The sequence below is a fragment of the Haliaeetus albicilla genome, chromosome 16, assembly GCF_947461875.1.
Source record: "Haliaeetus albicilla chromosome 16, bHalAlb1.1, whole genome shotgun sequence".
NCBI classification, from domain to species: domain Eukaryota; kingdom Metazoa; phylum Chordata; class Aves; order Accipitriformes; family Accipitridae; genus Haliaeetus; species Haliaeetus albicilla.
The window spans coordinates 5,573,264-5,590,172 of record NC_091498.1 but is presented as its reverse complement, the minus strand read 5'-3'; the positions used below and the strand labels follow the sequence as shown (position 1 = coordinate 5,590,172).

At 57.3% G+C, this 16,909-nt stretch overlaps 1 protein-coding gene across 4 annotated transcripts; it reads left to right on the top strand.

Annotated features, from left to right (window-relative positions):
* Nucleotides 1-3,649: 3,649 nt before the first annotated feature.
* TMEM200B (transmembrane protein 200B) lies at nucleotides 3,650-14,881 on the top strand. Of its 4 annotated transcripts, none has more exons than XM_069803351.1 (2): nucleotides 3,650-3,960; nucleotides 13,074-14,881. In XM_069803351.1, exon 2 carries the CDS (start codon nucleotides 13,097-13,099, stop codon nucleotides 14,402-14,404), a length of 1,308 nt encoding a protein of 435 aa, XP_069659452.1. In that variant the 5' UTR covers nucleotides 3,650-3,960; nucleotides 13,074-13,096; the 3' UTR covers nucleotides 14,405-14,881. The 4 variants fall into 4 exon arrangements, with proteins under 4 accessions (XP_069659452.1, XP_069659450.1, XP_069659453.1 ...); XM_069803349.1 differs by lacking the exon at nucleotides 3,650-3,960 and adding an exon at nucleotides 5,219-5,636; XM_069803352.1 differs by lacking the exon at nucleotides 3,650-3,960 and adding an exon at nucleotides 6,286-6,307.
* The last annotated feature ends 2,028 nt before the right edge of the window (nucleotides 14,882-16,909 follow it).

The following is a 16,909-nucleotide window of genomic DNA, read 5'->3' as shown; positions in this document are numbered from 1 at the left end:
GCCCTGATGGTTTCATTGGATTCCCCCAGTATTTCTCCTGTAGGATGAAACACCATGAAGATCCCTTGCCTCTCCCCCGAACCGCTGGGGTTTTACCAAACTGCCGTACCTGCAGCAAGAGCCCAACCTGCCCCGAGTCCTGCCCTGCCCCTGCCCGCTCTGGGAAAGCAAGAGAGGGTCGAAAAGAGCCATATGGAGCTGGGAATGTTATGGCTCATTTTGAAATGAAAAGGCAGTCTCAGAATATTGCATTTCTGTGAAATATCCCATCCCAGCTTTAGCTGAAGCACTTCACTCCGGCTCTTATTTTTGTTACTTCAACTTTAGCAAGCACTAATGCTTAGTAATTTAGAACATAACTGAAATGACAAACCAAAACGTTTTGATGTGGAACCTCTCTGAAATCTGGGGAAGAGCTAGGAGGACAAGCCTTTTGGTGCATTTTGGGATAATCCTTCCCAGACGGTCTCTTCTTCCCATCAGGAGTCAGATCTTGATCTGTTGTGTGACCAAGCAAACGAAGCAATGGCCAGATGCAGCTACTCCAGAGCAAAAAGAACCCTCTCCTAAACACTTCTGGCCACTTAAAATTAAGGCACTGACCCCCAGCCCGAGCCATGCACCAAGGTGGTGAGTACGTACACGATGGGAGCAAGTACCTTCCCTCTAGCTCTCTATTCCATTCATAACATACAGTATCTATTCTGCTTTAAAGTGACACTGGGTGAAATTAAAACCAGCTTCAATGCAGATTTCCTCCCCCAGCTTGTGCTAGCGCTGCGTTGTCGGAGCTGGAAATGCAATGGCCAAGTGGCTTCTGGCTAGTGCTGGTCCTGGGTCTGCAGCGTCTCGCTCCCCGCTCCTCCTCCTCCTCTCCCAGAGTGGCTGCTGGAGCATCAGGAATGTAACTGCAGCAGGCAATGTTATCTTCCCAAATATTTTCTGTTGAGCATGGATATTTTTCTGTGGCCTTTCAGTTGCATAAAGCTTCACAGAGCTGTGTTTTGGCCTGAAGTTATCAGCTTGACGTTCCCTTCAACTGGAAAACGTTTCTTTTTGGTTGTTTGTATAGAAGGAATAATTCTTCATGCGGACCTCTGCAACCCGTGAGCCTGGTCAGGCAAGGAGGAATTGCTTTACATGGCAGTGGAGGAGAGATCCCGTAAATCAGATCCCACCTTGTCTCCTGCACAAGTACTACTGGGTAGAGAATAAAATAGAATATCATACGGTACAGTATGACATGTGCAATACAGGAAAAGTTTGCAAAACAGGATTATAAATCACTGGAAAGAGAAGAAGCATTTAACTTAAAGCTTTGGAAATATATTAAAACTCACTCATTTTGTAAATTTGGTTAACTCATATTAATCTGTGAAAATATGCAGGTTTTCTTCTATGTGGAGACAGATGACATTTCCAGAACTCAAGTCTTTAGGCTTTTCCAAGTTCTTATTGAAAAGCCGGAGATAATTACTTTTCCAGGGACATAAAGATAATGATTCCACATTTACAGAACATGATTAATAACAAGTCTGTTTGTATTTACAGTCACTTTGCTTACCACTGAAATGGGGCCACCTCCGAAGCAGCCTATGGAGCTTTTTACCCCATGGTGCTGGGAATCTGGCGCTGTGGTTATTTCCAGGCATGACACCAAAAAATCTCTCTGAAAGGGACTTGGGGAAGATGCTGGCTCATCCTCCTGCTCCTAATGCCTTGCCCAAATCTCCTTCCCTGCCTGCCTTGGCTTCGGTGGGTGGGGGGAATGGTTTTTCCCCCTTCTCTCTGCAGCAATCGTGAATATTGGGGAAGCTGCTACAGCATCTCCCGCTGGATGGAAGCTGGATGGAAGCTGGATGAAAGCCTTCATGCCCTACAAGCATTGGCTGCCAGCAGCCTGGGAGGGGATGGTGGTCTGACTCCTCAGCCAGAGATTGCTTCCAGCCACAAAATGGTCTGCCTCTTCCCAGCGCGAGGAGAGCGTGACCACGGGCCAAGGATGCAGCAGTGAGCAACAGCCGTTGCAAGGCTTTTTTTTAAACTCTGCAGCTGACTTGGTGGTGGGAATACATCACATCCCGCTCTGTGCCTCAGTTTCCCCATTACTAGGGAAGGGAGAGGGATGTCTGCTTTGTACCTTGCACTTCTTCACAGCTGCAGCTCCGGTGCTGAGCAGAGCTGACCCATCCAGCCCCATCCCATCCCCACGGCTCCGACTCCCCCCTTCCCCAGGGCAGCACCACCAACCCCAGCCAAAAGCAGATAAGCCCCTGCAGGTTCCTCAGCCAGAAGGGACCCTGCTAGCAAGAAACCTCACTGCTAAGCCCTGCCTGCTGCCCAAAATACTCTCCGGGTGGTGACCCTGCTTTGGCAGGCAGTGTTCCCCTCCCCATCACCTCCAGCCCAGGTTGGCAGCTGCCTCTGCCAAATCGGAGACATCGCAGAGGCTCCTCTCTCCCCTCTCTGCTAATGGGGAAGGCTCCGCAGCCTTGGCGAGCCGGTGCCAAATCCCACTCCAACAGCTGTATGTTCTCCAGCATGAGTCATCCCCACCCCGAGCTTTCAGCCTCTCCATAACAACATTCCTTCTCTCTGATCTCAGATCCTGGCTGTGATCGCTCGCTGTCTAGTTCTCCTTCCTCCATCCACATGGTTCCTCCTGTCCAGGCTCAGTCCCCAGCCGAGGCAGCAGAGAGCAGAGGAGGCTTTGCCAGGATCACCAGAGCTTGAAACAAGGCGGATGCAGGTCCCCTCCCTCCCCCAAATTCAAGAGGAGGTGCCCAATTACCATGAGATTCATTTTTTCTCTTTCTGAAGAGAGACAGTGACGTCAATTCTTTTTCGTACTGTTTTTTGTTGTTCTTCCCCATCCAAGATGTGTCTGTAAGAGCAAGCGCTGCCCAGAGCATCGGGGAAAGTGCCCCAAGCCTTTGGTCCTGCACATCTCCTGTCCCGCCATGAGCTCTGCTCCAGACCCTCCTACCTGAGCCCTTTCCTCTTTCTCCCTGCTGTCACTTTTGTCCCCAGTGGGTTCTTTTCCCCTCTTCACCTCTCTGTTCCTCCGGAGGTGATCCCGCCGTCTGCAAGGACACAGGCAACTGCAGCATCCACCTCCCCCTCCGTGAGCTGGGTACGGCTGGAAGGGTGGAAGAGGCAGGCTGAGCTCTTCCTTCTCTGCAGGAGCTCGTCCCCTGCACAGTCCAGCTTTAACCCCTGAAGAACGGCAGGCACCTGCCTTCTGCCCTACGCTGCCTCCAGCATCGTTTATCACATTAATGGTAGGCCCACAGGAGACCAACCCACTCGGGGCATCCCTGGGCAACCTGCAATTGGAAAACTGCTTTTGAGCAGGCTCCTGTGTAGGGATGGGCAGTGCCTGAGCGCGATGGCCCTGCGCCAGCTCCGTGCTGCCAGATCCCTTCCCTACCCGTGCTGCCGAAAGCGTTGACCCTTGCTCCTAAAGCTGCCGGCGCTGAGCTCTCGCCGCTTCCCCCTCCGGCTCTTTGGCCGGCTCCGCCTGGCACAGGTACAGCCTCTGAATAGAAATCAGATTTTGCTCAAAAGCATTAATTTCTTCTGGATCGTGGAGTGCCCAGATGGTCTCCAGTGGTAGCGAAGGGAGACCTTGAACGTGTCGCTTGAACAGCGTGAAAAGCCAAAGTCAAATATCGTTCCTCCCTGGGCAGTTGTGTTTGTTAGCTTGCCTGGACTGCCGGGCGGAGCAAGGCATCGCCCCGGTCCAGCGGTGCAGCTGGTACGCTGAACCCGCAGCTATAATCCCTTGCCTTTCCCCAGCGCTCATCCCTCAAGAAGCTCCAAAGTTTCCCAAACGCTGCTTTAATTCAGCCTGGCAGGGGAAGATGACCCCGTGCAACACCTCCACAGCATAACCCAGAAGTGGGGATTTTATTTTTCTCATCATCGACTCCCTGGATGATGCTCCCCTGCCAGAGACAGGTGAGGAACCCCGTATCCAGCGCCTCATTTTTGAGCTTTTCCCCTAAAAACCTTTCCTGGGCAGTGGTCCCTGACAGAGAGCTGGCTGACTGCATTCTGCATCTGCTCATGGACCATGAGGTGCCTGTGGCAAAGTCACACGGGGAATTGCAGGGTTGTGTTTTGTGGCTCCCTGGGGAGAGCAGGGGTCTGGTTTGATGCTCTGAGATTTACCACAAGTGTGGGGAAGAGGGAGGATGCAAGCTTGGTACATTTTTAATTAAAGGCTGATAAACAGCCTCTCTGCCTGCAAAACATCAGTAGCTTGGGGGTGTAACGAGGCCGAATCTCCTCAGCACTTACCAGTGTGTTGTGTTGTGGTGTTGGTGCGTGAGTATGTTGGTGAAAGCTAGGAGCAGTTGTTTCAGTGCATCGCGATGTGCCACCAGCAGCTACAGCTGTAGGACTCCGCTCGCTGCCCTTGTGAGGATGGGGATGCGGGGATGGGGATGAGGATGTGGGGCAGGGGATGAGGATGCAGGGATGGGGATGCGGGGATGAGGATGGGGATGCGGGGACGGGGATGAGGATGAGGGGATGGGGATGCAAGGATGGGGATGCGGGGATGGGGATGCGGGGATGAGGATGGGCATGCGGGGATGGGGATGCGGATGAGGGGATGGGGATGCAAGGATGGGGATGCAGGGATGCACTGCCATGACCCTTGGGGCTGACAGAGAGGTCTGCGTCTGTCTCTGTGGCAAGTTCCGAGGAAGAAAGGCAAAGCGACGCACTCAGAGCCGGCTCCTTGCAGAAGCTCTCCTCTTTGTGCCTGCCTGGAGGAGGAAGTGCCTCTGGAACCTGCCTTAACCACTGTTTGCAGTGGGGGGGGGGCTCGTCAAATGCCTCGGCTGCCAAAGTGAACTTAGGGTAATGCTTTTATCCCAACTGCTAAACTCTCCCGTGCTCTCACAGCTGGAAGGGGGAAAACCACCGCAAGCCCAGTCCCCGAGCAGGCTGGCCTGGCTGGGAGAAATGGGCTCTGTTGGTGCATCGCAGGGCAGGGGGGCTGGGGGCTTGGGGGGGGGCCGTGGGAGTGGGAGGAGGGTCCGTGGACTCTGAGCATCCCCTCAGGTACCGGCGGGTCCCATCCTGCGCCGGGAGGGGGCTGGGGGTCCCTGCCGGGAAAGGCAGAGAGGGGACCCGAGGCGGTGGAAGGCAGCCCGGCCCCGGCGGCTGCCCGCCCTCCTCCCCGCCGCTCCCCGGCGCCCGGCCGGGCTCCAGCCCCGCGCTCGGAGCCAGGAAAATCCCCGCAAAGCGATCGCAACTTTCCCACGGCCGCCAACCGCGGAGCCCGCACCCCCCGGGAAGGGCAACCGGGCACCGGGGCGGGGGGAGGGGGTGTCCCGGCCCGGTTCAGCCCGTCCCCTTCCCCGTTCCCCGCCATCCCCGCGCTCCGCCTCCCCCCCGCGGGGCCGCGGCCGGGGCCGGGCGGGGCGGGGACCCGGGGCCGGGCGGAACCCGCCGCCCCCCGCCCAGACGTCCCGGCAGCGGCGGCGGCGGCGAGCGGGGGACCGGGAACCGGCCGCTCCCGCCGCTCCATGGCCCCGGCCGCGGCGGAGCCCAGCGCCCGCCGCCCCCGGGGGACCGGCCCCGGTCCCGGCCCCGGTCCCGGTCCCGGCGGGAGGCTCACGGCGGTGAGTGAGGGATGGGGCGGCGGGGGGGGGGCACCGGCGGGGGGGGACACCCACGCGGGTACACAGACCCGGTACCGGCCGTAGCCGCTTACATTAACCCCGGGCACAGCGACCCCGCAGCGGGATGCACAGCGGGCACCCCCGGCCACGGGGTACCCCCGGCCACGGCGTTCCCACGGACAGGGGGTACCCCCGGCCACGGCGTTCCCACGGACAGGGAGTACCCACGGGCACGAAGAGGCTCCCGCAGGCACCCAGCGCACGCAGGGGCACGAGCAGACGGACAGATGGACGCGGGCAGAGGCGCGCAGCCCTCACACGCGTGCCCACGGCGACACGCAGGCGTGCACGGATGTGCACGCACACTCGTGTGCGAGCCCACGCACGGACACACGCACCCTCGCACGGCCAGAAACTGGGACCCGGGCAGCAGCCGGCTGTAGTATCCAAACCCCGGGAGTTTTTGCAGTTCCGAGGAGCGGTCACGCAGCTAATCCCCACGCGGGTTTTGGTGTAGACACTCGAGAGAGGAGAAGTGGGTGGAAATTATCCCGGTAGCTCCTGGAGTTTGGGATCGGGAAGGCCTTTCAGCACAAGGGGCTCAGCTTTGCGGCTTGGAGTTGGGGGGGGGACGACCGCAGGCAGAGCCACGGCTCCCGTCTCGCTTCCAGGTGGGTTTTGATTCCTGTTCATGAAATCAGGGAGATGGGGGGTTTTGCAGGGTAAAGAGTAGGGGAGATGGGAGGTTTAAAACGCCGGAGGCAAGAGTAATCCCAGCTGGGAATATGGCTAGAAACTTCACTGCCTGCAGGCAGAGTGGGATGTGGGTCCCTGGGGCGGGAGGAGATGGGTTATATGTGTTTGTACCCGCTGGATAACTTGGGCCATGCCTGGGAGCAGGGAGGACTTGGCAGCCCCCCCGGCGTCCCCTCCCTCCCTCCACGCTGGCAGGGATTTTTCAAAGGAGCAGCAGGGAAGGTGCCAAATTCAGAAAGAGTTTGCTCCTAATTCCCTGGAAATCCCAGCCTACGGATTTTTTTTTTTTCTCCTCCTTCCTTTTCTCTTGGCCATGAGGATTTGCAAGGTGCTTGGCCGCAGCCTGCATCCCCAGGTGCCCTGCCACCCCGCACCGCTTCCCAGAGGCAGGAATTCTCCCAGGAAATCCCCCTGAGCTCCCCACTCCTTCCCCCTCCACCAAGCAAGCAAAAAGCTGCCATTAGAAATCCACTCTCCATTTAAATTTAGATGCCTGCATTATCTTGAATTTGAATTTATTAATTATTTGCATCTGGTTCATATCAAAAAAAGTTGAGCAATGCAGATGTCCTGATTTCGGCATCAGCTTGGAGGAGAAACACAAAATTTGCCAGCATTTCTATTGTCTCCTTAAACAATGGCCCGTCAGAAGCAGCCGGGAATTACGATCCCCTTTGCAGGGGTCTGACATGAGTTAAGCATCCATCCAACTTGCATGATCCCCTCGCTATGGGTGACTGCGGCTCATTTCCTAGCCATAGAGATTAGTCTAATTAGCAGAGCAAATCTGGGTAAGGCAAGCTCTTGTAATTAGTAATCAGTTGGATGTTTCCACGCACTTTCTTTGCCTGAGGGGTAGAGAGTTGTTTAGCGGATGGCCCCGTTTTGGAAGCAGGGAGGACTTTGGAGAAGTCAAGGTGAATGGAGCTGGAGCAGCTGGTGGCACTGGTGGCTCTCCTCAGTCCCAGGTGTTCCTGCATCCCATTTGCCCATCGCGACCTTCTTGCCTGGGGGAGCCCATCGAGCATGGGGTGGAAAGCAAAGGGACGGGCCCGTCTGTGTCCCCAAACCACCCCAGCACTGTCTTTCCCCATAGCCTCCTGTCCTGGATCGTGTTCCAAGCGACAGTGGTGGCCCCAGCAGCTCCTGGCTGCTGTCTGGGATGTGTGACCTGAAGATGGGAAGCCGGCAAGATGCTTCTCCACAGCTTGGCCAGGCGTGGAGATGATGTCTCCATCAGCAAGTGCTTAGTGGAGGTGGTTTTGTGTCAACATCTCATCCATCCCGTCCTTCGCTTGGGGAAACCGAGGTCTCCACTGCTGTGGAGAGAGGAATGAAGGATGTTTAAGACTGATGAGCCATCACCTTTGGGTGACGGGCAGAGGGTAGTCATACCCGGGCTCTCCTGTGCTGCAGCAAGGGTGAAGATATATCACAAGCCTTGTTAAAACCAGGTGCGAGACCCCCCCAGCCCAGGACCAGAAGGTGGTTCCTGCTGGGAAGGGGGATAATCCTTCCCACGCCATGATAATTAGCATTACTGGGTTTATGTGGGAGCTTCTATGAGGTAACTTAATTAATTATGATTGATTAACAGGTGTCCCCAGCCAAAGCTGAAGCTGGAGAGACATTTTGTCACTGCGTTGGGAACATGCTTGTGCTGGGGTCACAGCAGGGTGGTTTTACCTCTTGGGACCGAGCCCAGAGGAGGCTTTGCAGCTTCAGAGTGGGAGCTGCCGGTGGGTGCTGGGATGGTGACAGCATTTTCTTCTGCTGGGAGAGACCCAGAAAGATACCCGTTGGCTTTTTATTTTGTTTCTTCTCTCTGAAGAACTTCAATGTGTAGCCAAGGGGGAAAATTTGAAGTGGACTGAATAAAATAGGAAAAGAGGTGGCACCACGCAGGCGAGGACGTGGGGCCTCAAACCACCCCAAGCATCCAAGATGCTGGATGCACCATGTTCCAGGACTGATGCTGCTCCTCCACTGGCTTCGCTTCTCTTCCAGCCGGGATGGGCGGCGAGATGGGGAGAGGGGAGCCGGTGCCTGGATGCTGCTCCGTGCGATCCCCTCCCTGCCCCGCGCTGGGGGCGGCGTTGGAGGTTAGGCTGAAAGGGAGTTATTTTTAAGCATCACATCTCGGCGCAGACTGTCATTACCATTCCCCGTACCTTTCCCGGTGGGTGGGGAAGCCAAGGAAGGGCTCTCGCAGCACAGCTCGGCGCGTTCTCGTACCTGTAAGGTCTCGGCTGCCTGAGTCCCCCTTCCCTGCGGAGGGGGGGCTTGGGGCAGCTCAGCCACCACCGGCTTTGGCGTCACGGGCTCCCTCGGGGGCTTGGACGAGGTGGAGGGGGCTGCGCTGTGCCTCGGCGCTTTGGGTGTCTCACCGATCACCGTGGCCTTTAAACACGCTGCGGGCTTCGCTGGCTGATTTGGCAACAAATTTCAAAACCGGTTTATTCCCAAAATCAGGAGAACGGCTTTAAAGTCACTTTTAGGAAAAGAAAAGGAGGTGCTCTCTGTTTGTCAGGCACTTCTTGAGTGTTCGTTACAGCCTAGGGTGCTCCCGATACCAGCTCCCCCGGGGTGATGCTCTGCAGATGTGACCTGCAGAAGACCCCCAGGATGGGATCCTGGGTGCAGGATGGGATCATGCCCCGAGGATGGGCAATGCAGCCTGGAGCGGGGCAGGACAGCGATGGAAACACTCTCCCTGGGGAGATGCCGAGTTTTAAATCCCTGCTGGCGTGGTGGAGTCTGTCCCGCACTGAAGCCCTTTCCAGGTGTGAGCCAAGTGCACTCCTGGAAAGAGAACTGGCAAGGGGGAGAAACCTGCAAGGGGAAGGCAGCTGCCCTCAGCGCTGCCTGCACTTGGCCCTTTTCCACTCGGTGTTTTTGCAGCTCTCCAGCACATCACCAAGCTGGCTGGCCGCTGGCTGGCATCTCCTGTGGCACAGCACTGGGGTGGCATTGCCCGGCACTGGCGCAGCCCCTCATCCCTCGGCCGGAGGGGAATTTTGAGGCCAAATCTGCTTTTTGATAGCCTGTGGCACGCTGCAAATTCAAGCTGGCAGCACGATCATGGCAGGGGCAGAGCATCCCCGGGGCACTCAAGGGATGCAGGGACCCACCTGCAAGAGGGACCCTTCCCGAATTCCGCTTTACTCCCAGTCCAGCTCCACTGTTGTCAGATGCGTTGGGATTTAGTGTCAAATTTTAGGACCGTCTGTCTGCGAAGGCGGTGGGAGAGGATTTGGGGGGGGGGGGTGGAGCCAGCAATATGCCTTCATGATGGGGGGGATTAGAGAAATATTTGGGTTTATTTTAATGCCAGGCTTATTGCGGGGATTGGAAGCTTAACTCCGAACCTGGCAGCAGAGCAGCCCTCATCTCGCTCGATAACGCTAACGGCATTTACATTTCTATACTGTCATTCCTCCCCACTGGGAATCAAAACCTCAAAACTGGAGGCGTCGGGTCCCAGTGAACCACGGCTGCCTCCGGGCTGGAGGGAGGTGGCCGGGAGCCCTGGACCACCACCTGTCCCTGCCAAGGGACCGGGCTGTCCCCCTGCCCCGGCAGCACCCACAGGACCCCGAGCCCTGCCCTCCAGCTGAGCTGTGTCTAGTGCCGCTGCTCCAACGTTGAATTAATCCATTCGCGTGAGTGTCGGCGTCTGCGAGTTGCAGAATTGGATGGCAATGCTGGGTTTTATTTTTTTATTTTTTTTTTAATATATTTTTTTAAAGAGCTTATATAACCTTGGGGATTCTATTAATAAAAATAATGGTTTTGAACTCTGGGAACAACCAGCCCCGGCAATGAGCAATTAAATGCTCCAACTTCAGAAAGCAGGCAGCTATCGGGCGGCGGGGAGATAAGGGGAGAGGCGCTCGGGGCAGGAGTAGTGGCAGGGGGCTGGGGAGGGGGCGAAGAGGATTCCCTGCCTGGAGGCAGATTGCTGGCATCTGCCTGTCCCTCCTGCCCTGTATCTCCATCCCTGTTCCCTGGGGAAAGGGAGAAGAGGGGAGAATGGGGTCCAGACCCCATGGATGTGGGGCTGATGGGCACCCTCTGGTCCTGCTGCACCCATTTTTAAACATCCCAGCTCCCACAGTTTAACACCGGGTTGTGGGAACAGCAGCCCGGCACGGCCGAGGGGAACATCACCTTGGACCCAACCCAACGCCCTCGGTGGGACCCCGGGGGATGCTCGTGGTCCCCACGGGCGCTGGCTTTGGCTCCGGGGGGGCTCGGGTGGGCTAAAGGAGATAATGGCAGAATTGGGTTTAAAGAGGCACAACTGAGGCTCTGGGCCAAAAATCAGAGGTGGCTGGTGTGTGTGTTCAGCGTGATCTTGGGGGGCCATGAGCCCCGGGGGGTTGACATTTCTCCCCCTCAGCTGGTAACAAAGAGCCTTTGCTCCGCTCTTGTGGTTTAGGGGGGGGGAGTCTTACTTTTTTAATCCCTGAGTAGCCAGCAAGGCATTTAAAGGGTTTGATATAAAATTAAGAGAGGTTGAATCTAAGATGGTAATTAGAGAAAGCTGGGACATAACCTAAATCAGGGCATTTGGAGGCAAAAAAACCCACAGTCTTTGGGATGTGTTTGAGTTGTTTCCCTTTAATACCAAAATATTTAAAAACTCATTTTTCCATTCAGGGTGAACATTGCATTGGGTTTATTGTGTTTCTCCCTTTGCAATGCAGGATTATCAGCTTGTTTCACAGAAGGGTTTAACACCCCACTCAGCAGTGGGCTGTGGGTTTGGGTTGTTTTGTTTGGGACTTTATTGTTTTTCCTTTAAATCTCCCTTCTTCAAATTGCCACAGCTTGACAGCCTTGTGCCAGGAACACGCTGTCATCCTGAAACTCATATCTTTAATTCCTTCCCTCTGATGCTAATAACACCTTAAGATGATTAAGACTGGGGGAAAAAAAACCTTAGTATCTTATTTTTCTGCCGTCGGTGATGCTGGTTGCTGGCTCTCAGTGCTTCATTCATCTCGGGGAGTAAAATTAGAGCGGTCACCCTCCTCCTACCAGGGTGTTTCTCCATGGTTTTAGTCTCTGGCTTTTAATTGCTGAATATCAATGCCGCCGTGCTATCCGAACGCTTTCCTTTTGCAATTTAAGATGCAGCATCCCTTGGCTGGGGGCCACCCTGCAGCGCTCCCCACTCACGCCGGTGGCACATCCCTGGGCCCCGTTTGGGAACAGCCCGGGCAGCGTTCCCACGCCAGCCTCCGGCAGCACCGGCAGTGCCAGGAGACGCGGGCGAGGGCACGGACGCGCCGTCCTGCCCGGGCTGCACAGCCACAGCCCACATTACCAACCATTGCCGGGCACACAGCAGCAAGTAGCCGGGCTGCAAGGACACAGATTCCTGTCAACATGAGGTTATTTATTTTTTTTAAAGATGTTTTCGGTCTGGGACGTGTTCAGGGCGTGTTTTAGCTTCCCCGTATCGCGGGGCACCGCTTACCCTGTGCACAAGAGTGCCAGCCCAGCTGACGCTTCCCTGCCAGGCTGGTCACCGGCTGGTTTTGGCAGCAACTTCGGCACCTTCTTGCTCATCTAGGAAACAAGGTACTGGATAAAATGAAATACGGTGCACTCTGGAAGGCCCCATAAATCCCTGGATGTGGAGCTTTATCTTGGTGTGTGCGAGGGCAGGACCCCGTGGGTGCACTGAGGGGGTCAGCTTCCCCCTGAAGCAGGAGACAGCAGCAGATTGGGAAAAGCGCCTCTTTCAGCTTAAATCCTGCGTGGGTGCTGAGTTGGCGGGTCCTGTGGTCTGACGAGCAGCTCGAGGATGATGGGGTGTTGGTTTAGGTTTTTAGGTCATGTTTGGATAGTGAGCAGAGCAAACTGGGGACCTGCATTGCTTGCAGGGCCCTGTGCAGTGCGGCTTTTTCAGAGCTTTGCTTTGGGTTTTCACGTGCAGCCGTGCCTCAGTTTCCCCAGCGGGCAAATAAACGGCCCGTTCCCTCACCACTGTCAAGCCGAGCTGGCTGGTGGCACCCCTTTGGCGGTGTAGCAGGACTTGTTGACCCAGGACAGGTCATTTGGGCCCCTGATGCCAGCGATGTCTCTGTGCCGGTGCAGCATGTGGTGCAGTGGGGTCCCGGCCATCCTCACTGCCCTGCCCTGTCCCAGTTTAGGGATATGAGTTTTGAAGCTTTGGCAGCACGGTTGGAGGGAGCTTCGTAGCCCTTCCACTGCTCTCGAGCGGGGAGAGAGAAGTAACTAGAGGAAAGTAAGCAGGTGAGGGAGGAGGGCAAAGCTGCTGGTCCCTGATGTGGTGCAGCTGCAGGTCCCTGATGTGGGCTCGGTGTCCCCTGTGCTCCCGGCATGCCCATGCTTCCCATATTCCTGGCATCTCCGTGTTCCTGGTGTTCCTATGCCCCCCATGCTCCTGGCATCCCCCTGCTCCCAGGGTCCCCATGCTGCCGGCACCCTCCTGCTCCCAGTGTCCCTGTGGTCCCCATGTTCCCAGGGTCCCCATGCTGCCGGCACCCTCCTGCTCCCAGTGTCCCTGTGGTCCCCATGTTCCCAGCATCCTCAAGCTCCCAGTGTCCCTCTGGTCCCCATGCTCGTGGCATCCCCATGCTCCCAGCATCTCGGGCACGCGGACCCCCAGTGATGCCTCTTCACCTTTTTCTCCTCCCCACCCCGCAGGAAGAGTGGCCGAGCCGGAGACGATGACTGCCGAGAGCGCTGAAACCAACGGACCCATGCGGGAGCCGGAGGGGGGAACGACTAAGCCACCGGTGCCCCCCGCTCCGCCACGGCGCCGGGGACGCAGGCTGCGGCGCAAGTCACCGCCGGAGGTCCCGGTGAAAGGGCAGCTCCGCATGCGCTCGCCGTCGGGAGCCTTCGTCATGGTGGGCATCTCAGTGGTCCTGGTGGGCATGACCATTGCCGTGGTGGGCTACTGGCCCCATCGGGGACCCGGGGGCACTGGGGCTGGTGCCAGGAATGCCAGCATCGCAGGGGACATGAGGAGGGAGGTGGCTGCCGGGCGCCACGTGCCCCACAGCGAGAAGCTCAAGCTGATCGGCCCCGTCATCATGGGCATCGGGCTCTTCATCTTCATCTGTGCCAACACCATGCTGTACGAGAACAGGGACATGGAGACCCGCAGGCTGATGCAGAAGGGGCTCTACTCCATGGCGGCGGGTCTCCCCGAGGGGACCGGCCCCGAGGACGGGCGCTGCCAGCGCGGGGACGGCCAGCCCATCCCCAAGGCCAACGCTGAGTGCGTGGAGGGCTGCTACCAGGTGGATCTCTCCTGCCAGCCCTGCCCCGGCCCCTGCAGCAAGTGGTCCGACTGCTACGGCCCCAACAGGCTCCAGACCACAGCCGAGTTCCTCCAACACCCGGCAGCATCTCCCGCCGCCTCCCTCCTCAGCCTCCGCTCCGGCACCTCCGCTGAGGCCAACCTCAGCCTCTCCGGCCGCACCGGAGCAGAGTCCCTCCTCTCCTCGGCCGTCGGCGCCTTGGCGTTGCCCGTCATCAAGCTCAACAACCGCTTGCTGGACGCAGCGGCGCGGGGGGCCAGCGAGAGAGCCGAGGCGGGACATGCCGAGCCCCCCTCCGAAGCACCACGCCTCTCCCGGGCTCCGCTCTCTGGCAGCATCGCATCCCGCAGCCAGGACCGTGGTGGTGGTAGTGGTGGTGGTGGCCACATCGTCATCAACATGGATGGCGGCTGCCCCGGCACAGAACCGGCAGTGGCAGAGCTCAGCCCCGACGCGCAGCTCCATGCGCCGGGACACTCCAAGTCCCTGGACCTCGGCCAGCCGGGGATGCTGCTGGTGGCCCCCATCAAGGACCGTAAGAACCGGAGCTGGCCCCGGCTGGACCACGTCAGCCTGGTGGGTTATGCCAAACTGGAAAGTACTGGCGAGTCCTCGGACCGGCTGCTGGAGCCCAGTGAGCCCCCGAGCCGGGGCGAGCTCCGACCCAGCTCCTGGGTGGTGGGGATGGAGCGAGGCGTGCGGGTCTGACATCCCCAGTGCCCTCGGGGACCGTGACGTCGCAGTCCCTCATCCTGGCCCCCAGCAGCCACCAGCAACCCCAAACCCCCGTGTCCAGGAGGTGTTCAGGGACAGTGTTTTTAAGCGGATGCCAAGAGGGAGGTCCTGACCCGCTGCTCCTGGGGGAGGACTCACCTGGGGTGGGTGGGATGTCCTCTCCTAGCTGCCTCTCAACAGCTTCCTGGTGGATGCCTTTGGCCTTACAAGCCCTTCTCCCAGTGGCTTTTCCAGAGGAGCCCTCACTTTGAGACCCAACACAAACCGCGGGATGGGGACACAGGGCGGGCGAAGCCCCACCAGCCCCCGCAGCACTTTATTTCAGCGGGGTTGGGGTGAGGGGATGTTTTGGGGGGTTGGTGTCCCCTTGCCCACTCTCAACCCACCGGAAAATTTGCTTGACCAGAGCACGTAAGCCCAACGGGGCTATTAAATATTATCTTGATGCCATGCGGTCCCGCCTCGCCTCGTTGTCTTCCCTGCAAGATGCTCAGCTGGAGAGAGTAAGGATGCTCCACAGCTACTGAATATTTGCAGGATAAGGTGATAAGCTCAAGGTTTGGGGCTTTTTTTTTTTGCAGAGTAGGGATGTAAAAGGTGCCCAAGAGAGCTGCAGGCAGCAAGCGAGATGCTGCTGCCCACCCTCCTGCCATCCAGGCAGCTGTGAAATTAAAACAGATTCGCTGGGGTGCGGCAGTTCCCAAAGCCCGTCTGCGGGTCGGGGTTTATTTGTGCTGTTTTCTGGTGGGGTGAAGGATGCGGGTAGTGGGAGGAGGGATGCGATGGGGCAGAGAGGTAGGGGTGAGTGTTGGTGCTAGTTTTGCCGGGCCCTGTTGGGTGCCGTCATGTTATTTGGTGCCATTTGGATGCAGAACAGGAGCTGCGTGGGATGAGGCCAGAGAGCCAATCTTGGCACTGGGGTGGTGTGATCCCCAGAGAGAAGGTAGCACAGAAACAAAGCCCTCAAAAAACCTCTCATCATAGCAGAAAAATGCAGTAGGAAAATGTGGATAAAACGAAAAATGAAGTAGAGAAACAGGATTCACTGTGTTGGGTGAGGCTGTGCTGCGGGATGCAGCTCTCATCCCATCTCAGGAGACGGCTCCAACCTCAGCAGCCTGGAGAAGGGAAGCATCAGCTGTCTGTTTTCTTGCAAACAAGCAATGGTTGCTCCATCATTTCTTTCCCGATCCTGCCCCAGGACCTTTGCCTTGTTTGCCCCTGGGGAAGGTGTGGGCTGGTCACTGCTTTGGTGCTCAGCCCCGATTCCTGTTGATTCCCCCTGGCATGTGGCTGCGGTGTCCCCCCGATATCCCCCGTGGGTGAAGCCCACGTGAGGATGGGGACAGGGGGTGAGGAGCTGTCAGGTCCCACCAGCCATGGCATGGCCATGGGGCAGCAATGGTGGGGCCTGGTTAAAATAAATAGGAACTGGAGGAATATCTTTCACCTTTGTATTTTTAAGGCAGGGGTGGAGTGTCCCAGCTGTGCCACCGGCTCATGCAAATGCCAGGACAAACCCCCGCCAGGGTGTCCTCCCTTGACCCTGGGAGGCACGATGCTGGGGTTTGACCCGGTCCTTCTCCCCCTCCAAAAAAAACCTTTTTTAACACCGAGTCCATCTCTGGCTCTGGCAGAGGCCCGGGACCCGGGGGGGGCGGTGATTGGGCACCCACTGCCAGCGGGTGCTGAGCCTCGGGTGGCTGCCAAGGACACCGAGGTGGGAGCATCCCCATGGCAGGGTACTACTTGGGCAGATGGCTGCATCTTTCCAAAGCACTTTTTTGCTCTTTGCCTGTTTCTTTTCCCCCATCTCCGGGGAGATGTCACCTACCAAAAAGCAGAGAAGGATTTTTTTGCAGCAGCATTGCCTTTTCTAAGCGTCTGGCACCAGCATCTTGCCCAGGTACCCAAGGACCACTCCTGATCCTGCCCTCCTCATCAATCCAGAAGTAAATGGTGCCCTTTATGCTCTGATCACTGCCCTGTTCCTGTTCTCCGGCCAGAAACACCCCGTCCATCCGCAGCAGCTGTGTCTGCTGGTGCTGGGGGCCCATACCATCCCATCCCGCTCCCCCCAGTTCTGGGGCAGGAGGAGCCCCGGGATGCCAGGGGCTGTTGAAGGATGGATCAGAGCGAAGGGGCGAGGACTGCTCTGCTCTCCGGCAACTCAGGAGGCTTCAAAATGCAATGCTGCAGCTTAGATGGGATCTCTGCCTTTTGCCTTCCCAAGACCAGAGCCCACCATGGTGCATGTAAATGGCTGAAATATGTTTTATCTGTATGAAATGGTTGGTTTTTTTTATTCCTGTCTCTGCTTCTCCCTCTCTCTGGTCTGAACTGAGCATGGAGCCTTGGACCTTGCAAACCTCAGGGACGACATCCTTCTCCAGACCAAAACATCCCTGCAGAATGGCTTGGAAACTGCCTTTTCTGGCAAAAATATATTCCCAGCACAAGCACTCCTAGCAGCTCAGA